Source organism: Ictalurus furcatus, chromosome 6 (genome assembly GCF_023375685.1).
Source record: "Ictalurus furcatus strain D&B chromosome 6, Billie_1.0, whole genome shotgun sequence".
NCBI lineage: Eukaryota > Metazoa > Chordata > Actinopteri > Siluriformes > Ictaluridae > Ictalurus > Ictalurus furcatus.
In genome coordinates, this window is record NC_071260.1 from 14,409,595 (window position 1) to 14,433,945 (window position 24,351).

Here is a 24,351-nt window from a genome sequence, read left to right on the forward strand (position 1 = left end):
GATTATGTTCTAATCCTGAGTTTAACACTCGTGCTTTTCCTCTCCGTTAGTATCAGTAGTCCTCAGGTTTCTTTGTTTGTTGGTCACACCACGAATTCAGTCAAAAAGCAGGGGTTTTTTTTTTTTTCTTTGATCGAATAAACCAATCCATTGAAAGATAGATGTGATGCGATTGTGTTAGGTTCGAGTTGAACATGAATGGTGCATCGTTAGCTGAGGCGTCACGTGACTCAGTGTTTCTTAAAATAAAGATGATGCCGATTGTTCAGCACTGTGAACTGAGGAGCTGAGCATTTCCTGCTTTCTGTGTTAAATCGTCGATGCTGTGTAGTTGTTGTAACCACTACTTGAACATTTGTTACATTTTTTTTTCCTCCCTTTTTCCAATTTTAACGTCATCTTAAATGGAAAAACTGTATATTTTAATCAGGATGTCTTAATACGCAAATGTAACAGTTTTAAAAAGACAACAAAAGGTGTAAATACAATACAGCACAGTTGCTCCTTGCCAAATTCTGGCTTGTATGTTTTGTTTTTAATTTGCGCGTGGGTATGTGTGCGTGTGTGTATTCTTGTTTATGGTATGTACATATGCTGACCTAAGAACTGTTACCAAGCAAAAAAAAAAAAAGGAAAAAAATCACATAAAAAGGGGGTGGGGGGATTAAAAAAAAAAAAAAAGATCAGGGCAAATCTGAACTGTTTGTTGGAAACTGTAGATGAGGAGTTTTCTCCAGCCATATAGTTCAATCTTCTCTGTACAGTAGGTGCCAGCTATATTATTGTAACGATATGTAGTAACTGTATAGTGTATCTAGAGTTTGGAGTGCCTTTGCTTCCATTCACCCCCTTTCCCAATCTCCCGTCCTCCCCTCCCTGAACCTCATCCTTTACTCACACAGTACTGTAACTCTCTCGGTGACGCTCGGAGTGTGTGCTGTTGGTCGGTCAGTGTTAAAGCTCTTCTGGCTTACCTCTTTATTTACATTATAAACCGTTTCATTTGTAATATTTTAATGACTCATAATACGATCGGGGGGAGGGGGAGCACCAGGGCTGGAATTTGAGCGGATAAAATAAAATTCTCTTCTGGCATTAGAGTTAGAGGTCCAAGTAAAATTTGCAAATTGATGGACTGCTTCAGAAAATGGAACTGATTTAATGTTTTTTGGTGGGTTTTTTTTTTATTATTACTTTTTATGATTTGTAGCCTAATCAAGGCAACATTAACATGCCAGGCTGCTGCGCTGCATGGGTTTTAATGATACTCAGAGAAATGTAAATCCAGTAACTGCTCAAATCATTAAGTTACATGCAATACATGCAACAAAGTAGGTATTTTGGATTTGTTTTTAATTATACACATTGTTAAATTAAGGTAATCAGCTGAACAAAAAAACAACAACTAACAACCGTATAAAGTTTTATAAAGCAGGTATTTTGGGTCCACTAATTTGACTGGAGCAGTGGTGTTGCAAGAGTGCTGATATTTAGTATAACAGCACCGGGACATTTCACCGTTTGGATCAAGTCACTTATGTGTGTTTACTACATACAATTCCAAACCGAGCAACAGTTCATTACATTGAAACTGTTACTACACTTACTACGGGCTGTCAGTCAATCTGTGTGTTGGCATGGCGACATGCAACGCTATCTAGCTACAGCTTCTTTAGGAACTGTTGTCAATGACGGAGCAAAACGAAACAAAATATTTGGGCATGTTGTTTGAAATGTCAATTACTTGGTATTCATTTTTTTTTCTTTTTCTATTTTTTATAGAACTGTTGTATAAAAACATTATCACACTCGCAGTCATGTTGTATTGAATATTAGCACTGCATGATTACCTGTGATTACCTGCACCTGAATCACACTTGTGCTGATATTCACTACAAAAGCACTCACGCTCATCTGATATTATCAGCTCAACTGATAATTTTTTTTGGGGGGGGGCTGGGTATTTGTCAGAGATCATATTATGACGGTATGCTGTCTTAGTGTGAGTGTAGTGTGTGTGTGTGTGTGTGTGTGTGTGTGTGTGTGTGTGTGTGTGAGTGAAGGGAGGACAACTGAGTCTGTCCTCAACCCCAGGTCATAGTGTCATCCCTAAGGGCAATAACTCCTCAGCGCAGACATCTGCGTTTGGCCGGCTGAGAGCAGCACTTCAAGGGCGTCACGTAGCACCCACAATCCTCCATTCCTCCAGCTCCCACCCCCCCCCCCCCCCTCCTGTGTAAAGCTCGCTTTGTAAGTTATGCATTCATAGACATGTTACTTTCCATGAACCGTGTGACCACTTCTTGTGACTAAACTAAAATTTAAATAAGAGTAAAGACAGGTTTAAAAATGGAAAAGCCAAAAAAAAAACGTTAGCTATATTCAGACATTATCTTACATTACATTACATACAGCGTCAAGAAAAAAAAAAAGTGAAACATTTAAAGTGAAAATAAAGAAAAAATACAACCTGTGTAACATTACTACTACTTGAATGCTTCTGTTTGTGACTGATTATTTTTTATTTTATTTTTTTTTGATATATACATCTTTTCTGTGAAGATATGCTAAATGTCTCCCTTTCTTTGTAAATAATGTCTGTTTTGGTCCTCGGTGTGACTCGGATTCAGAGAATAGTTACCTGGTACTGTAATTTGCATTAAATAAAGAGTAGGATAGCTTGGAAATGAACACGTGCACTCTATCTTGTTTCTGTGTCCTTTACTGTGTAACGTCACCAGAGGAGAGGTGTAAGGCTGTGCCCAAAATGGCACCCTAAGCTCTATATGTTCTTCCAAGTGCGGAGTAAGGGGAAGCAGTCCTGAAGGGGAAGGCATTTGGGACATAGTGCTGTTGTGCGAATGTGTTGTGGTGATTGGTGAATTTATTTTTATTATTATTATTATTATTATTTACTTTTATTTATATATTTTTTTCCAGAGCTCATGGACAGTTACGAACAATTCAGCATGGTGAAATCGGGTTTTTTAATGAATGATCAATGTAAACTGTGTGCTTTCGTGCTTCTTGTCCTACATAAAGCTTATCAATAGCAGGTTACATTAATGATGGAAGACACTGAGGCACATTTTTTCCTCCATTGTCCCCCATGTTGTTCTCTATGGTTTCTGGGGATTACTTTGTATAGTATAAAATGTAGACGGGTATTATTAGTCATTGGCTTCTGAGTTTATTTAAGCAGGAAATGTTAACGAGATGCAGATGAATGCTAGATTTTCATCTACAGCCATGAGTAAATCAATGACATAAACACGCAACACACGAGCTCTATAAACATACAGAAAGAAAAGCAGGAAAATGCAGCATGTCTTTGCACGCATTATGCTTTGAATTATGTATTCTGTAGAATTCATGTCTTGAATACGATAAAAACTGACATACTTACACTTATCCAAGTTTTACACATGCAGTTCTGCGATGTAAAACTGTTTAGCATGCTGCACAGGCCTGCGTTCCTCTGACCACGAGGTGGCGCTAGTGGACACTACAAGCCTCGAGAACATGTCTGGGTGGAATGTTTCAACGCTTCATGAATCTTAGTCTCACCATGACTATACTCTTACACTAATTAAGGATAATACTTAAGGGAAATTAAGGGAAAGGGTTCTACTTGGATAGATACTACGTCTGATAGGCAAACACTCTGTTGTAGGGTTCTGCATAGAATCTGGTTCCCCCAGAGTGCCAACCGCAGAAACTTTATGGGTTCTTAATTTTTGTAGGTGATCCAGGAGTGACCTAGGAGTGTAGATGACCTATTTAGGACAGAGCCTATTAGTGTTCTGGATCATTATATTTCATTTGATATATTTTAAATGGAATAATAATTATACGCCTCAGCCACTAGGTGACAGCGGCACTGTGTTTTCAGGTTGTCCAAAACATTTGTATAAATATATGGAGAAAGCTATTTAAGATTATTATTTTTTTTCTTTATATCTCTGTCTGTCTGATGTTACCCGTATCAATCTTTAGCAGAATATCTCACGTACACACGGTTAAATGTTAGTAGGATGTATATGGAATGATCATTGTAACCTGCAGATGAACTGATTAGATTTTGGAATCGATCCACGCAGGTTCAAGGTCACAGCAAGATCGAATATCTGCTTCCTTCCTATTTGAAGTATATTTTATATTGTGTGGTATTTCACAACCTAAAACATTATCACATTTTCAGAAGTCCTAAAAGTAGAAAACCTAACCCAATTAAACAAATGAGACCAAAATATTATACTTGGTCTTTTATTAAACTGGTTTCATGAGAACTACATACTATATAGTACACCTCATTCTAATACACACTGATTGTTTTGACCTTGCATTTGTGGCTGTTGTGCTTGATAACCTGCAGTACACTGTACCTATGCTAGGAACTCAATAACTTGCCCCAAACCCCAAGAAGCATCACTTCTCTCAAGTTCTTTTAAATCTCATCTATGTAACTTGTCCAGTATGATTTGGTTTTGGTGGAAGACAGTAGAAAGGAGTGCTTCCGTGAAGAAAAAGATTGAAATCTCTCTTCCCACAGAATGTTTTTTTTTTTTTTTTTTTTTTAAATACACTAATACCAATTTGGATATTAATGTACACTATATTACCTAAGCCTATTGCTGCTGGACATTTCATGGAAGATAAAATATGTCTAATCTTTCCAGAAACTGGTATATGCAGCCTGTGTAATAAAAAAAAAAAAAAAAAAATTACTCACATGGCAGGTTGGACAGGACTCAAATCCCAGAGATACACCAGTAATAACTATATTACTATATTACCTTCGCATGCAAGACCAATCCAGTTTGACTAGGGCTTTATAATGTAAAAAGTGTTGGTAAAATACAATGCTTACATGCCTAACAATGAATGAAAGCTATTGCAGACAGTTTAGTTTTCCAGTATAATAAACCTTACTGGTCTCCACAAAGCCTCCAGTGAATAATATAGAAGATTTTTGTAGTAAGAGAAAGTTTATTTAAAAGTCACAGCTGTCAATGAACAATACATTAACTTTAAACATCCCATTTATTTTCCTGATTTAGAACATCTATACAAATATATTCAGACAGAAAACAGACCTGAGTGGCTTCACTGATCATCGATGGTTCATTAATTTGTGCATTCTGCACACTAATGTATGTGTAAACAGTTTGGTTGCATTAATAAACCTCTATATTTACATTTAAAGCATTTCAGCAGACAGCAAAAGACATCATACAGAAACGTTTGGCTGTTTTTGTTGTTTTGTTTTGTTTTTTTGTGTGTATTTATTTTTTTATTTTTTATTTTTTTTGGTGTCACACATACACTCTGGTACATTATCAAAACTGAAATTTGTGTGTGTAAGCGTCCTGACCTGACCTGGGCTCAGATGTGGTCATTAGACTCCAGTTAAAGCTGAGCTTCTGTGTACTTGTGCCACCAGATGGCGCTGTAACATTCTTCGACCTGTAAACTGAAGTACTGTGCAATAAACATCCCAGTGCTGGTGATCATGTTTTACACCTAATGTATTTTTAGGACCCATATGGCCAAAAGTGCCATTTTGTCCCTGATTGGCACACGTATGGGTGAAATACATCGCTAACGGTGTACATTATCCGAGCACATAGTTCTTCCTGTTTGATTACTTCCAATATTGGCGTTTTTATTCTGAGAAGCTTTGCATAACTTTCACCCTTCACCCTGTAGAGTCCATCACTGAGGTACATGTTACAAGTGAAATCTCACAACATAAAATTTTCATGTAGTATTAAATCTCTTCTCTTATTGTAATAAAATATCATGACGTACACATCGCACATCACACATTTAAGCATAATCTCTTCCTACAACAAACACGATTAGCATCGTAGTGTTTTTTAAAAAATATTGATGTGTTCAAAGTACAGTTGAATGAAATTGAGGACAAGTCTTATATACGTTAATGGGTATATATTTTTTTTGTTTGTTTGTTTTTTTAAATACCCTGCTGAAAAAAACAACAGAAACCATCACAGTAATTCTAATGGTTTCCAGTACAAGTACCGTTACAAACCAACAGCTAACCATTAAAACTATTACCATTATTGGTCCTTACCAGTAGACATAACGTACCACCAATAGAGGGCAAGAAATTACCACTCGAGACCCACAGGGAGCATTAGTTTCCATTATAACCATTAAAACCATTACAAATTCTTTGAGAGTTTCTAATGTTTGTTTTTATATTTTTTCCCCAGCAGGGTGCATTTATGTGAGTAACTTTATTCCAATTTAACCATTTTGATGACTTTTACTGCCAATAAATGGCATTTAGGATCCTATATCATTTAGTGGTGGAATTAAAAGTGCATGCAAACCCTGTATCAACCTCTGACCTTAGCCTTGTCTTGTCATGTCTTTGCATTGATTTGATTTATTGTAGGAAACGGGCTAAATCTGAAGATCCCCAGATAAGAAAGTAGTTGCATGTATGCTTTCTTTAATAAACACTTGTTTACACCTCCACTCGTCTGTCAGTTAAGGACGTGCAGTGTCTTGAATTGTGTTCCTGTCTATTTTAGACCACTGACTGGGTGGCAATTCACCTACAGCACAGGGATCTCAAACTTTCTGCAGACAGCAAACTGTAAAATAAATTCAGTATGGATTTATTTTATCAATATAATCCAGCTATATAGGCTCATTATTTGAATGTGTTCAATAATATTCCAGCTGTTAATTGCACGTATTTTATTCCTGAACATTAGGTCTATTTGGATGTTGTACTGGAGTATTTTTTTTTTTTTTTTAAATTTGTTTATATTTTGGTAAACAGAACCATCTAAATTCATTAGAAAACATTCCAAACAGCTACAAACACAAATTAATAATCGAGTGCTGGGATTTCTACCGTCTGGTTTAGGCCATGCCCACACTGTCTTTAAAGTTGAATACCAATACGGATATTTGGAGTAATAAACTAATACAGATAGCGTGATTGTGTTACGCTCCTAATACAGACACTCTAATAAGACGAGTTGTGGTCTGTGATTTTCACCACTGTAACAAAAAGACAAAACACGCACACCCCTGGCTAGGCGTCATGTCCTCGGACCCCACTTTTGAAAACCTGTGTCCTAAACACCTAGCCTGGTGTTTCTTCAACTGTTTGAAGAAACCCCACAAGCTTTCAATCAGCTTGAGTAAAAGTAAGCCTGAGTCTAGCCAACAAACCGATAATCTCCTTTTGAACTAAGCTACATTTATCCAGGTGCACAGCCTATTAATGTTGTACAATGAAACACTGCTACTGGTAGGTGTGACTAATGTTTAGTCTAGGGAGCTTATATTTTCTAATCTCATTTATCCATCTAAAGCAGCATTTCTGAGATGTATTTAAACATTCTGTGGCTATTTTATTAGTAGAGGCAACATCAGAGATGCACATGGCCATGTTATCAGGTAACCATCATATAGGTCACTGACTATAGTGTAGCTGTAGCTATGCACAGTTTCTCAGCCGTTTCAGGCTGACACGGACGCAATTTTTCAGCCATCCTGGGTTACATCGATGGTAGCACATGCTTGATGTCTGTAACAATTTCAATCTCCGCTCCTGCCTTGAGCTCTGCCTTGAGCACTGCCTTCACGAGGCAGAGGACTGGCTTGTAGAGATGCAGAACTGAGTTTGGTCCACATTGCACTCCCACCCAGCCTTTAGCCAAACTTTTGCAAGACGTAACTACCAAAATCGTTAACGTCTGTCCGGTGCTACGTTACGGAATTGTTAAGAGAATATTTCATTTGATACAAATGAAGCTTGTGGGTTTGTCAACCATTTCTCTATAATTCTGCCACGTTTTTGTTTAAGTGGCTAGTGGTCATTGGTCACATGGATCATAATATCATTAGCCTTTAACTGAGATCTTAGATAAAAGGCACTAGCCGGTGATGTCACATCTCGCGATCCTTTCTCTAATCATCACAGTGTACCTTTTCATGACAAACATCCTTGTGTAATGTTTGAGCCAGCTCAAAGTAAAGCTGCTGGAATGCTGCATTGGCACAACGCACGCACTGAATCATCCATCTGTACCAAAGATGTCCACAGAAAAAGCGCGAATCGAGCCTGTGATGATCAACCGTGAGGATTTACATGCTCTTGCTGTTGTTTGTTCTGAGGTATGACGTCTAGTATAAGGGTCAGAAATGTCTGCTCACGATCTCCAGAATCAGGGGGGACACTTCTGGCTGGATGTCCTGAATCTGCAGCACCTGCTTAGTGTGTTCCTCGTTCATAGTCCTCATTTCAGTCAGACAAGCCATGATTTTTGGGAACAGTAAACTGGCAGAGGGAGAAAGAGTCAAAGGTCAGAGGATGCTTAGTGTTTGGGTAAAGTTGTAAATAGTTGAGTATAACAGCTTGGAAGGAGTCTTTGGATTTCTGGATGTTTCTGTCATGTTAACTTCAAATTGTGTGAAAAATACTAAGAGTTGAATGCTCTCCATTTCAGCGGTTGCTCATTTTACAGCATCCTTTAATTAACCGTAGACCTTTACTTGTCTTTTGTGCAGATCAGGTTTCAGGAAATGAATTAGGCTAGGACGCCATGATCTCTTACTGTTTCTCTGGGCCGCTTCGCTTCGCACTGATGTAGCTCTGTAGTGTGAGAGCTAATATCTCCTGAAGCTCATCAATCACTCTGTGCTGCATCACACCCGGCCGGTCTGAACACACAAAAACACACCCTGAATCCTTAAGGGTTGATCCACTCTGTGTTTGTGCACATTCACAGCATTAATAGCTCATTTACAGTACATTGCCGGTTTTGTGCTGAGAACAGAATGAACAGAATTCAATTTGGACAAAACGTTGAAAACAGAGAAATGCACTTTAGCCAACGAGACATTTAGTGTGTTAGCTTTCACAGATCATTATCACAAGTAGTAAAATGGTTGAATAGTGTCAAAATGGTCAAATGTTATTCTCACCCTTTATTATATGGAGCTTGGATGCTGACAAAAGTATTTCAATATAAATTCGATATATTTTAATTATAGACCTGCTACATTAAATAAAATTCTTTTTTTTTTTCCCCCTGTGGTGTATTTAATACATTTATGTTTTCCCCCGATGCTTCAACTTTGGCCTCCATCCATCCATCTTCTATACCACTTACTCCTTTTCAGGGTCACGGGGGAACCTGGAGCCTATCCCAGGGAGCATCGGGCACAAGGCGGGGTACACCCTGGACAGGGTGCCAGTCCATAGCAGAACTTTGGCCTAATTTACATAAATATCGTTTTATTTTTATGCCTCTGTCACAAGGTGTGAAGTTATGTTTTTGGGTTATTCATCTGTATGTCTATACGAGATTAGTAGGAAATTAGTATGATATCTCATGAATGAGCTGTGAATGTTTGTAGGATTTATATGGAATTATCTTTGTAACCAGCGGATGAATTTATCCGAAAAGGGTAAAGAGGGTTTCTAGAAAAAAGTCTCATCCAAAAACAAACTCAAGTGTCTTCAGCTTGCCGGACACTACTGGAACTTCAAATGGGATCGGGTTCTATGGTCAGATGAAACCAAAACAGAGCTTTTTGGCAATAAACACCAGAGGTGGTTTTGGTGCACACAGAGAGGTAGCCATATGGAAAAGTACCTCATGCCCACGGTTAAATATGGTGGTGGCTCTTTAATGTTTTGGGGCTGTTTTTCTCCCAGAGGACCTGGACATTTTATTAGGATACATGGCATCATGGACTCTATCAAATATCAACAGATATTAAATGAAAACCTGACTGCCTCCGTGAGAACTCTTAAAATGGACCGTGGTTGGATCTTCCAGCAGGATAATGATCCAAAACATTCATCAAAATCAACACAAAAATGGACACAGTCAGATGGCAAAGACAGCCAAAAAATGGGGCTGAAGTTCCAGAATATGAATCCTGTATGTAACGTTTCATTATGACAAGCAGGAAGGAAGCTATTGAAGAAAAACTATTTGAGATATTTGACCTTGCTGTGACCTTCTAAAATCTAAACAGTTTATCTGGTCAAAATAATAAATCCATATAAATCCTGCAAACATTCAAGCACTCATTCTTGAGATATAGAGCTAACAGTCGTCATGGTTGCCTGGCCACATGGATGGACAAACCAGACTTAGTGGCAGAAGCATAAAAACACTGGAAAATTGTACATTCAGTACACTACATAAAAAAAGTGACATGTCTATTATTCAAATAATCAAAACTCATAAGTGGATATTTTTCTCAGTTTCTAAGCTTCATATTATAACAGCTTCCAAGCAATTATACTGTATATAACATTTTTGGCTTCTCTCACTTTCAGTATTTAAAACCATATTCTTTCTGGCACAACTATTCTAAATTTGTCAAGAAGAATTGCCAAGCGTATGTGCTAAATTGGAAAACAATTATATTAATTCCCCCCATTCAGTCCTCAGAATCCTTTCATGTAATCTGTATATGATTAAAGATTAGGACAAGGATGATGTGATTTAAGGCAACATAATATGACTTGTAGCATAGTGTGTGTGAATGTGTGTAGTGTACCTGGTGAGAACAGTGAAATTGCCTGCATCAGGACGTACTCTTCCTCATGTAAGTGCAGCCTGCGCAGTGCGTAATGGAACTTCATGAGAGGGTCCAACAGGTGGCGCTGAAAACCAGCTGTTTGAGATGTAGCAAAGAGAGGAAAGTCAAACGACTTACGGGGGCGGGGGACTTTATGCAGATAGAGCAGAGAGAGTCATATATCTGGCGTCTTCCAACTTATCTGCAAAGGGCCATTGTGGCTGCATGTTTTCATTCCAGCCATTGCAGGTACATTCGATGAATAGATTAAACAAGTGCATTCAGGTGTTTGGTTGGAATGAAAACCTGCAGCCATACCGGCCCCTTTGTGGATAAGATTGAAGACCTCTGTTCTAGGACTTTCTCAATTATCGGTGGTACTATCATGGTTAAAGGCAGATCAGGAATAAAATGTCTGGACCCCAGGAGTATTTTAGTCTCAGATATGCAGCTGTAGTGATATGAGACAATACATTTTCAATACAGTTTAGTAAAATTCCTTTGAAATTCTTAACTACAATGGACACAGATGAGGTACCTCCCTACATGTGGCACGCTCCAACATCTCGGTGCGTTTCATTTATACCTTCCACCACTACTGTCTCACATGGAGCATTCATGCATTTTTCTCATTATACATTTACATTTATTCATTTATCACATGCTTTTATCCAAAGCGACTTACAAATGAGGTAATACAAGCAAAGTGATGTATCAAGCAGAGAAGTAGCGCTACCATACAAGATTTATAATTGAGTTCTAGAAAAGCAAAGTGCACAGAGTAGAGGTGTAAGAGCCAGAGTAGGTGTTTTTATATTATTATTTATTTGATTTTTTTTTTGGATAATGTGGGGTTGGCATTTTAGGGGTTAGTTAGGTGTTCACAGAAGAGGTGGGTCTTTAGCTGTTTTTTGAAGATAGTGACAGATTCTGCGATCTGGATTGAGGTTGGAAGTTCAATCCACCACTGAGGAACTGTTAATTTGAAGGTTCTGGTAAGGGACCTGTGGTAACAGATTCCTATTCCCACTCTGACTACATACACTTTATTACTCCAGTAAGTGTTCCTTTCTAAACTCTGTGGCAATTAAATGTTTCTGTGTTTGGTCTGCTACCAGCTCCAGAGGCTGCACTTTACAATAGGGCTACATGCTTAAATATTGAGCTGACTGGCTGGATCCAGCACAAGAGGTCACAAAGAGGAACAACCTTCTCACACTTCTCTCTCTCTCTCTCTCGTTTATGTATATCATACCAGATGTACCAGATGTTCTTCAACCTTCTACTCATCAGTACAATGTCTCAAATTCATTCAATACTCATCAGTTTAAATTGTATACAGTAGTTTGTTCTGGTCAACTAATCTGATTGGTCAAATGGGGTTCCAAGAGTGCTTACATTTACTATAACCGCACTGGGACGTTTTATTATGTGTATCACTCCACTCGTCTGTCTTCGCCACATAAAATTCTGGTTACTAAAGTAGCGTTAGTGTCATCATCAGCAGACATGGCAAACGATAGTTTTCAGATGAACATGAAAAGGAAAAAGGGACACCAATTTCACCGGACGCACCTTTAACTGGATATACAAAGCAGTGTGAGGTAGCTAGCCAGCTAGACGATGGGCTGTAAAGTGAGTGTGGCTTCTTTGAAATCTATTTCCACTAGTGGAGCAAAAATAAACAGCAGTTTTTGGCAATATGTGAGTCTGAAATGTGAGTTACATAATATTCATTTCTTGTTTATAGAACGATATTGCACCTACGGCACTTGACGAATCAAAGCCATGGTGATATTCACTGGAACTGCACACTTGCTCGCATGTCCTTTCAGCTTTTGCTGTACGCTTCTATCTGTAACATTCCATTTATTGGGTCTATTTCTCTCTATTGTGTCTGCTAAAATATTTTTCCCCTCTCCTAACTGTTAATGAAATATGCGTTCATTAATTCATATAGATATCCAAATATTAAAATGAGGCCGACGCCACGTCCCCATTACACATACTATAATCCTATGTATCAGCTCAGTCATCACACAGTGTGGTTAAAATGGTGGCAGAAATCACCAGATTCATTCTATTGTTCTTACTGATACTTTATTTCATCTGACAGAATTTTAGTTTAGTGACCGTGATGCATCAAATTCCAGGGTGGAACCGAACCAAACAAGTGATCACATAGCATTTCTAGAAAATTGCTAAACCAGCTAGAAAACCCAAACCATATATGACACATACACACACGCAAAAAAATGAGACATCATTTGTGTGACCATCACACCAGTATATGCTTGTAAAACATCCCATTCCAGATTTAATCCATCTCTGCTGTTATAATAACCTCCACTCTTCTGCAAAGTCTTTCCACTAGATTTTGGAGCATGGCTGTGTGGATGTGTTCATTCAGTCACAAGAGCATTAGTGAGTTCAGGCACTGATATCAAGCGAGGAAGCCTGGGGTGCAGTCAGCGTTCCAGTTCATTCCAGGGGTTGAGGTCAGGGTTCTGTGCAAGACACTTAAGTTCTTCCACTCCAACCTCGGCAAACCATGTTTTCATGGAGTTCGCTTTGTGTATACGGGCACTGCCATGCTGGAACAGGTTTGGGCCTCTTAATTCTAGTGAAGGGAAATTGTAATGCTACAGCATACAAAGACATTCCATACAATTATGTGCTTTCAATTTTTGTGGCAACAGTTTGGGGAAGAACCACATATGGGCATGTTGGTCAGGTGTCCATAAACTTTTATCTATATAGTGTATGTAAACACTTGCAGTCCCAAAAAAACATTTATTTTCCAAATCCAATTCCAATCTTTGCCATTCATTACAGGATCTGATATCCTATCCTTATATAATGGTCCACCATTTTTTTTTTTTTTTACTGGTATTGGCCCAATAATGATACTGAGTATCATTTGGAACAACTGGTTAAGAAATCAATGACTATTGGAGTCTGTATCTCCAGGATGATACAGAAAAACTACCCTTCATATCAGCTTTCTCTTCAGAACTAATCTGAGCATGACTTGTCATGGAGGAGAGGCCATACGTCACAGTGGAATGACATGTACTCCCACACATGACCTTTATTAACAGCTTGGTTGTTCTGCAGGTGAGAGCCAGTCTCTCTCAGCAAGCGGTTTAACTGACTGTGTCACGTCTGAGTCACGGGATCTGTGCCTTTGTATTCTTCATCATTACTGTACGATATCCCCTGCTGGTCTCCTCCACTTTGCTGAAGCTTGTTAGCATGTCCTTTCCTTCCCAATCTTGTTAGTGGAGGTGAGCAGAATCGGACAACCTTGTCCTGGGGAGTTAACAATGCTTGGCGGCAAACTGGCTACCAAGCTGAACACTGACCAACATTCAGTGCAGGTGGCGATATTAGATGGAAGAGCTAAAATCTGAAATTTATCAACAGAATGACAATGAATCTATTAGAGTGGTAGGGAGGTAATGCAAGATATCATGAGGTCACATTGATGGTGTAACGTGAATGATGTGGGGGAAAATAACAGCCCAAATCAAATCTAGGGGTTGTTTCACTTTCAGAAATTAAATTAATTTAGTAATGATAACTACATAAAATTTTGGTTTGGGCTTACACTACAGTTTCTTTCTTTCTTGATGCAGTCCTTTAAATTATGACTGTATCTGAAGAAAAGTTGTCTCTTTTGGTTCCTTATTTCACTGAAGAACCAGTAATCCATGCACCTGATTAAAAAGCTTCTTAACCAGCATGTCCCACTGAGCAGTGACTAACCAGAAATGTCCATGATCAGCCCAAATAAGATGTTGCTACTATTGTTTGGTCCCGGTCCATCTTGACTTGACCCCAAAACAAAACATAATTTCTGGCCTAAATTAAGTCTGATGTCTAGTATATGACAACAGTCCATCCAACAGTACATCCATTTTCTGTACCGTGGGAGTCAATCCCTCAACCTTTTCATCTGGCCAAAATTAACATCTGTAAAAATGTCTTTTTTTCACCACCTCTTTTAATTAGCTTTGTGCTCACTGCAGTTTCTCACACCTCTCAAATAAACATGATTTTGCTGCTCTTCATGCTTAAAAGGAGCAAAACATATTTTTCTTGTGACATTTCCATTATCTAATCCATTGGTCTGAAGCTACAAAACATTTGATCAGTTTAAATTTCCTTACAGAGTTCTAGGTTTCACAAGTTGCTCATAAGTTCATAAAATTGACTTTTTGTAGTCCATCCATCCATCTTCTATACCACTTATCCTTTTCAGGGTCACGGGGAACCTGGAGCCTATCCCAGGGAGCATCGGGCACAAGGCGGGGTACAACCTGGACAGGGTGCCAATCCATCACAGGGCACACTCGCATACACATTCACACACCCATTCATACACTACAGACACTTTGGAAACGCCAATCAGCCTACCATGCATGTCTTTGGACTGGGGGAGGAAACCGGAGTACCCGGAGGAAACCCCCGCAGCACGGGGAGCACATGCAATCTCCGCACACACAGGGCCACGGTGGGAATCGAACCCCCGACCCTGGAGATGTGAGGCGAATGTGCTAACCACCACCACCCCAGCGGATCATTGGTCTGCATATTTGATTTGGCACAGGTTTTACGCCGGATGCCCTGCCTGACGCAACCCTCCCATTTTAGCCGGGCTTGGAATCGGCATTGAGTGCAACCCCCAGTAGCTGGGGTTCTAAGGCCGCTGCAGTGAGAGACTTGATATTTTTTGTTTAGTAGATTTAAATTTAATCAACATGTGAATAAGTTATTTCTACTGTTCTAGTGTTCTTTCAGTTCATTGGTACAAACAAGTATTCCAAGTTCCTGTTCTTTAACAAGAAATGAATGATCCCCAGATGAGGTTCTCAAAAGGCTGACAACAATGGCTTGTGTCTAGCAGAATGCTGAGACTCACCGCGCTGGGCATCATTCATACAGTACTTCAGCGAGCCACATTCCCAAATCCCTGTATTTTCGTTAAACAGCATGTTGAAACGCATTTGGACGATCTCGAACGCGGAACCTTTCAGCAATGAGATCTGATCCTCTATTGTTAGATCTCTGCAAACAAAACACACAAACACATTTCCTTTTATAGAAGGACAATACATCTTAAGTTGGTTCATTGGATAGAAAACAAAGCGTTCATTCAGATACCATATAAAGAATACAAAACAGACATCATAAAATAAAAGTGGCGGTCATTGGGATCCAAGCACCATAGCATTTGTGAGATGATACAGATACAATATAATCACTGGCCAATATTTTAAATGTCTAATTCAGAAACATAAACTTGCAAAGTTATACAAACCAACTGGAGTTTTTGGGCAGTGAATATGCCTCATGAAGGATAGATTGGACTGTGGCAGCCATTTTGTTTACAAATGTTAACATATTTTGGATAATTATTGATTCACATTCTTGTCAATATATCTAAAACCTAGGACTAATTCACAGTAGTGATGTGTTGTTCATGAATGATTTGTTCATTTTGAACAAATCTTTAATATGACTCAGGAACAACGAGTTGTCTCAGAGTGATTCGTTCATTTTTGACCGCGCATGCACTGCAACATCCCCATAGGCTCTGTACAGGAAGCAGAAATGATTAGTTCACATCTCGAGTCTTTGTGTTCGGGAACGAACGACTCGAACCCGAAGACTCGAGACGTGAACTAATCATTTCTGTTTCCGGGGAACAGACGTGACAAATGTGACGTGACAAAAGAAAGAAGGACTCGGATTGGGAGGTGAGGTGAACTAACAGACTGCATCACCTGAAGACCCAGCTAAGCAATTAATGAATCATTTCTGTTTCTCATAATTCGGCTTTGGCTGCATTAGCTAGATAATTTGGTAGAGCGTGAGACGCTTAATCTTAGGGTCGTGGGTTCAAGCCCCACGTTTGAAGAGACTCAGAAGGCAAAAAAAGCGTTTGTATTACTCTACTGTAAGGCAGTGGAGGCTCAGTGGTTAAAGGATCTGGGTTACTGCTCAGAAGGTCAGGAGTTCAAGCCAAGCTACCGCTGTAGGGCCCTTAGGCAAGGTCCTTAACCCTCAATTGCTCAGCTGTATAAATGAGATGAATAAGGGCGATGGATGGATAAGGGCGTCTGCCAAAATTCCATAAAAATAAATGTAAAAAAAAAACTATTTCAGGATAATATTTTGGATTAAGGTTTTTCTATGGGATCGTTGAAATGATGTGATTGTTACAGGTGTAGAAACACTTTTATACATTACAAACTGTACCATTAAAATACATATTAAAGTGATTTACTTGTGCAAATAACTTAGTATATGTATAAATCATCTAGTAGACAGTCATGTTTTTTCAAGCATCAACAGGACTTTATTTTTTGTTCTAAAGAATAAACTGTGCTCCCTTGGACTCTCAGTCACAGATTTTTGTGACGTTGCTGGATATCAAAACACAACGAAAATTAGAAAATACCATCAAATATTTTTTGAAACAGTATCTCTGATTGGAAGGTAATCGTGTACCTGAAGGTTTGGATGATCTTGGCGAAGCTGATGACGTTCTGGATCATGTAAGTGCTGAGGTCTGTAATGTGAGGGAGGCTGGTGAACTTAATTTTTCCTTCTTCACTTTTGTTTTCTGCTTCCTCAGTTTGGAACACACTGACAAAAGAGGAGTCATGTCTGATGGCTTTCTGTATGGTGTCCTGTAGCGCCTCCTCTCTCTCGGTTTCAGAAGAAAGCCGGTGGCTGGCCGAGGCGACCTGGGTGTGCTCGGCGTCACGGTCAAGCGGCTGTGGACCACACACAGCAACTCAGCACAGGGAAACAAAATAACGTGTGTACAATTTCTTGTGTATGATATTTTGACAATAGCTATAAATAAAGATCATTTTATATCAAATGAGACATTTATGAGCTCCAGCTACAGAAAGGGGTTTTGAATTGTCTTAAAATGATTACGGCCATTAAAAAAAAAAAAAAAAAAAAAAAAAAAATTCACATCAAGTCACAGCAATTGAAGTATCTGTATTCAGTCCATGATATATTTTGAAATGGCAGTATTCAGAACACAGCTGCTTTATAAATGTTTAGGAGAATCCTTGAGCCTTTTCAGTGAGTACCTTTCTAACGCTCTTTTTTTGCTGTAAAAAAAGGCTATTAGAAAGATTTTTTTTTAAGGTACTGAGTACTTACTGTTTCATGTATTAAATGTCTCTTTTAGCTGATTTTGAGAAGCATATTTTCTTTATCTTCATTAAAAGACCTGTACAGTATGTAATGTAATAAGCGTACTGTACAGTGCACTTGTATTTTGAATTCTCTCACATTTCCAGTCCATTCACGCTGATCCCGGACTAATCGTCGTAAAGAGCAAAAACTAAATTCATATTCAGAAACCTGAAGCATAATAAAGAAACCTGATGAGCATTAACACAGAGGAACAGTGAAACAGCTACAGAAAAACGGTAGATATTTCTCGTTGTCTTTTAAGGATGTATTCTGAAGTTATTGTTTGTGCTCTGTAAGTGAATTAGGGGTGTAACACAATGCCATTGTCTGTATCTGTTTAGTGCTAAAACACTTCGTATCTATTTTCATATTTGGAAGACCTATGCCCTGGAAACTCTAGAAAATACTGAAGGGCTGATTAAAAAAAAAAAATTAATAAAAAAAACATGACTGACAGAAAAAGAAGTAATTTTTATTCAACTACTGAACCAGATGTGCTGTGGGACCTTCTGAATAAGCAAGCTGACAATATTTCAAAAGAATACTATCTTTCCCATATCAAGAAACTGTTATTTACATCTGTAAATCTATCATTTATGAGATTTTCTTCAGTTCTGGGGTTTGTTATTGTGGCCCTGAGGGTGTGGTCACTACTTGTGAATGGAGGACAGAGTCTTTGTCTAATTTCATGAATTTCATGAAGCATACACAACTGTGTGTGATTAATAATGTTTTCTTTACATGCTGTGTCTGTGCAGGAAAAGATCTTTTCTGAGCAGAGAGCCACTGATGACGAGCAGAGAGACTTAATATAACAGTCTTGATGAGCTGTTAAATTTATAAAATTATATTTTAAAAAAAGATCCACGCTCTCTTTCACACCTTATTATCCTCGCTATTAATATCTATGATAAAGCTGGGGCGCACTCGCAATTCCTGAAATTCCTTTAACCCTTTTATGCATGGGCAACTGTAAATTAACATAAACTTTCTAGACTATTTTTCACTCAATCTTTATTAGCTTTCTGTATAAAATAAAAACATAAATAAGAAAAAATGAAGTAAAATTAATTTTAAAAAATTATGCCAGGCTCCACTGAATGCCTAAGATTTTTAAAAACTTTTTTTTTTTTTTTGAATTATGCAACAGTCCTAAACTGTAACTTTTGTATATTTAGAAATATTTTCCCTAACATTCGACTGTAATGTTAAAAATGTTGGACACTGGAAGATTTTTTTTTCCTTTTTTTTTTTTTATTTCAAGCATACTGTCTTTTTTTATTCATGGACAATCCGTTTACTTTTAAATATTAGTGATAATTAGACAGAATCAAAGTACATATATTGTGCAATTTTAAGTAAAAATCTAAAGAATCTGGATATGCATATAAATAATTTCTGCATGAAAGGGTTGAAGCAGCATTGCGTAATAATGCCTGTACGAATTTCCAAGATTTCCTTTTAATAACGATGGACAATGATCATTTAAGAATGACAAAGAACACGCACAATGCACAAACATATGAAGAAGTTAGTAACTTTAAAATGTATGAAATGATTTTTTGGAGAACCCTGGAGATGTGCTGCACTGTGCGTGAGCTTTATGGAGCATCGGCTCAATATATGAAAGCACATTTCCTTTGTTTGTATAGAAATACTGTAGAAATATGGTTTTATTGGAAATATGTTTATATTTTGGAGTTCACTAAGGTAGTGCTGAGGTCAGGCTACTGGAGCATGTTAATGATCTTGGTCTTTGTCTCAGGAACAGACTGGTCAGACATTTTTTTGCACAAGCTCACACTTAGCTAAGTAAGTATGTAAAAGAGCAAGGTTTTTCCTCCTTTTTTTATTTATTTTATATATATAGATAGATATTTTTTAAGAATACTACGCCTACTGTTCCTATTTGTAATCGTTGTTTAAGACACATCATCTGTTCAGTCTGAATAATGTACTGATATTCAGTTACACCCCTAAGGTTAATACATTACTGAATTCATTTAGGAAAGTCTATTCCGTATTCAGACATCAATACTTTTCCCCCCACCACTTAATGGCTGCAGTCTATTCTGAAGTGATTATTTTCTCTGTACCTTAGTACATTTTTTTGATGGGTTCCTGTAGGGGTTAAAAGTCACAGCCATTTCCAACCAATGTCATCATCAGTATTCAAAGACCTGGCTGAATCATTCTACAGCTTTCAATAAGCACTTTCATTTACTAACTACAGTTCAGTGTATAATCAGCTTTTAAAAACCCATCTTTTCCATCTTGTTTTTACACACACCTATTAACTCTTATTCATCTGCCTTACTGTGCCATCTCCATTTAAGTTTGCTACATATTTTCATGGCGCTCATAGCTATAAAAACATACAGTTTTTTTGTATTCTTCTTTATTGCTCTTGCTTGATTCCTCTGACTTTATGAAAATGTTATTATTATTGCATGGTTTTATGTTCTATAGTAGAGTGACCTTGGGAACCCTGAAAGGTGGTTATACCTGTAAATAAAATGCTACTACAAAGCATCGATCAGTTGTTCCCATAAAAAAAAAAAAAAAAAATACAATTTAGAAATACAACCCCAATTCCAAAAAAGTTGGGACAGTATGGAAAATGCTAATAAAACAAAGAGGAGTGATTTGTAAATGTACTTTGACTTAAACCTATAAAGACAAGGTATTACATGTTTTACATAATCAACTGCATAGATTTTTGAAGGTAAATGTTTATTTTGAAATTGATGTATGCAACACATTCCAAGAAAGTATTGACTGGGGAAATTTAGGACTAATAGCTATGTGACAAGTTGAAATAAGAAGGTGATGTGAAACAGGTGAGGCAATTGTCTAATCATAGTATATATAAGGAGCCTCCAAAAACGGCCTAGTCCTTCAAGACCAAGGATGGGTCGAGGCTCGCTAATCTGCCAACAGATGCTTCAGCAAATAATCCAACACTTTGAGAGCAACATTCCCCAAAGACAAATCAGTAGGATTTTGGACATTTCACCTTCTACAGAGCACAATATAATTAAAAGATTCAAGGAATCCGGTCAAATCTCTGTGCGTAAAGGGCAGGGCCGAAAACAGATCCCTCAGACATCCCTGTCTTAAAAACCGTCAAGAGTCTGTAATGGATATCCTGACATGGGCTCGGGAAGACCTTAGTAAACATTTCTCAGTCAACACCATTCACCGCTGCATCCACAGATGCAAGTCAAGGCTTTACTATGCAAAGCAGAAGCCATACATCAACACTGTCCAAAAGCGCCACCGACTTCTCTGGGCTGTTCTCATCTGAGATGGACAGTAGAACAGTGGAATCGTGTTTTGTGGTCCGACGAGTCAACATCATTTTGGACAAAACAGTCATTGTGTTCTCCGGGCCAAAGAGGAAAAGGACCATTCAAGCTGTTATCAGCGTCAGGTCCAAAAGCCAGTGTCTCTCATGGTATGGGGGTGTGTCAGTGCCCATGGCATGGGTAACTTGCACATCTATGAGGGCATCATTGATGCAGAAAGATATGTACACATTTTGGAGCAACATATGCTGCCATCCAGAGCAGGACAACACCAAACCACATTCTGCCCGGATTACAAGCGCATGGTTGCGTAAGCAGAGAGTGCGGGTGCATGACCTGACTGCATTCCTGACCTGTCTCCAATTGAGAATGTGTGGCACATTATGAAGTGCAAAATAAGGCAATGAAGGCCCCGTACAGTTGAGCAGCTGAAGAAATGCATAATAGATGAATGTGAGAAAATTCCTCTTGCTAAATTTAACCAACTAGTGTCTTCAGTTCCCAAATGCTTAATAAGTGTTATTAAAAGAAAAGGTGGTGTTACACAGTGGGAAACAGTTGACTGTCCCAACTTTTTTGGAGTCATTAGATTTGAAATGAGTATATACTTTCAAAAATAAATTAAATTCACACAGTAAAGCATCAAATACTGTCTTAATAATGTTTTTTTTCCCCAGTATAGTACAGTGTGAATTGAATTTTCAAATGACTCTTTTCGTTTGTTTTTTTGCATTCTCCATACTATCCCAACTTTTTCAGAATTTGTAATTCTTTTTATGTATTTCACTCTTAATAATCACACTTCAGAAGCTGCTATTTGAAATTAGTTGTACCGAAATAAAATTCAAGTTCTTTTCCACCTAAACAGACTCCAAATGTTTTTGCGAAACTAAAGTCCTGAAGGATTTATCCATGCTGAACAGTCTATTGGGTAATTATACAGAACAATTAAGGGTTAGGGGGCAGATTTTTTGGAAGTGCTTGAACCTGAACTCTTGAACTAGATGATTTGTAAGAAATTGCACATACCAACTCTGGTTAAACATAGCAGTATTTTTACCTGTCATAGCTTTTCATACAAGATTATTATAAACAATGAACAATTCTCTGGATGGTTTAAAATAGTTTGAAGTCTAAAAAAAGAGATCTCTGAAGTTGTCCCTAGACAGCAATGAGATATCTGCTTACAACTTCTCTCTTTCTCTCATCAGACAAAAGACCCCTGTAAGCTCATGTATGTCTCCTCATCAGCTTCAGTCGAGATCTCAACACACTGTTCTCAGATCTCAAGTCAATGACGTGACAGGTTATCTTACTACAAGCATATTAGTCAGCAGAAGCTTGTGATCATAGATTTAGGGGAGGGGAGGATGACATTTAATAATAACATTACCTCAAACAAAATTAAGTCCAGAAGCTATCACACTTGACTTATGCTACAGACTACTATCTAATGAATTTTAGAGCAACCCCGTAATAGGAAGTTGAGAAGCGACAACCTACAGTCATCCAGCATACTGTACAGTCTAGCAGCTTGTTTTGAGCAGTTTTTAAACTGCTGTCGTTATGTCCGGTTGTTTGACAGGCTGCAACAAAATTTCAAGCATACCTTCACCTCACTACACAACCACAAACCACACAAAAGATCTGAAAACAGCCAAAACAATTTGAAAAGGGAGATAAATTTCGTTCTTTTTCTCAGCCTTTACACAGGAAACAAGGTGATGCGGGCACCATAAACCCCATTTCCTTCTAAGAGAAATAGAAATTGAATAGATATAATTCTGATTATTTGCTACAAAACAAGATGTTGGTGGCCACATAGTATTTTTCTTTCAACTAACCCAATTTAGTGTACAAATTTATTGTACTGTTAAATGTCCTGTCTGTTGCTCCTCCACCACTAAAAATGTAGAGTGAGCATGTGATTCCTGCCCCAGTAAGCCTCTATTAGCATTTGTTGCAGTTCCCATTCTCAACCACTAGGTGCAATAATTCAATTAAAATCAATTTTATCAGTATAGCGCTTTTAACAATGGACATTGTCACAAAGCAGCTTTACAGAAATATATAAATACCAGATATACATTTTAAATTGATAAATTTATCCCTAATAAATTTAGGGACTGCGTTACACCAGATAGTGCGGTTATAAATAATTCCCTTCAATAACGGTGTACTACATGGTCAAATAGTGCAATTGTGTAACCAGGTAATTCGTTCTAGTTTTTACTTGTAGTCTTTTGTTGAAGTTATCAACTGTTTACTAACGTAAAACTATTCATGGCAATTGCAGTGCTAAAGCTATCATACCAAGCCATAATTGCGATACTGATGATAACCTAGCAAAAAAATAATAACGCTATGTAGGGTAAATGGGGCAGTGTACAGTAATGTACAGTATAATTGTAGAGATGTACAGTTTACTTTTGCTATAGTATCATGTCTAAATATGTTTGCAGACCGGTATACAAATGTATTTATGATATAATAGTTTAAATACTTGGAGAAAAGTACACTAGTGCAATCTTTCTATGTTAGAATTTGTAATTACACTTGAAAAGAAGTATGCTAGGTGCCATACAAGATATCAAAGAGAAACCTTTAAGCGATGACATTTACCTTTGGGTCTGTTTTCCTAACATAAAAGTTCAGTAACTTAAAAACAAGTATAAATACCGTAATACCTACTTTAATTGCATGTTTATCAAAACAAGATAAGTGAATAAAACGGCGTGACATTTTAACACAGTGTGGATGAAACATTTTCCTTTTTTTTTTAAAGCTCTAATGGTCCAATAATTAAATATAATAATAATTTGCCTAATGTGCCTGATTTTTCAACTTTGAAATGATATTCATTAAAAAATAATTTGTGCCAATTATAAGAGCGTCTGTAATTTTTTTTATACATAAATCTGTCCCTGGTTATAAAAAGAAAAAGAAAAAAGAGGAGTATGAAAGAGCATGAGAGCAAAATGCTGACCCGAAACTGGCTGAAGTCAGAGAAGGTCATGTCAAATGTTTTTGTGTGAGCCATGAGCAGCTCATGAATGATGGCTTCTTGTTCTTGCGTGAGCACAGCTGGTTCCTCGGCCATTCTTTTCCTCCGAATGAGCATCCTCCGTTTCTGCACAGCCTCATCGGACATGATCACTGACACAGACACACGCACACACACGCGCCCACAAACACACGTGCACACACACACACACACACACACACACACACA

The 24,351-nt window shown here is 37.9% G+C and overlaps 1 protein-coding gene across 3 annotated transcripts in view; it reads right to left on the reverse strand.

Annotated features, from left to right (window-relative positions):
* Positions 1–4,634: 4,634 nt before the first annotated feature.
* nr1i2 (nuclear receptor subfamily 1, group I, member 2) overlaps positions 4,635–24,351 on the reverse strand; it is a 48,877-nt gene continuing 29,160 nt past the window's right edge. For 2 of the 3 annotated variants that reach the window (XM_053626619.1, XM_053626618.1), the window contains exons 5-10: positions 24,106–24,275; positions 17,104–17,372; positions 15,512–15,657; positions 10,567–10,683; positions 8,604–8,709; positions 4,635–8,326 (exon numbers count right to left, since the gene is read on the reverse strand). In XM_053626619.1, coding sequence (XP_053482594.1) covers positions 8,185–8,326; positions 8,604–8,709; positions 10,567–10,683; positions 15,512–15,657; positions 17,104–17,372; positions 24,106–24,275 — 950 coding nt within the window. In that variant the 3' untranslated portion in view covers positions 4,635–8,184. The remainder of the gene's footprint in view (positions 8,327–8,603; positions 8,710–10,566; positions 10,684–15,511; positions 15,658–17,103; positions 17,373–24,105; positions 24,276–24,351) is intronic. The other variant, XM_053626617.1, reaches the window with a different exon arrangement.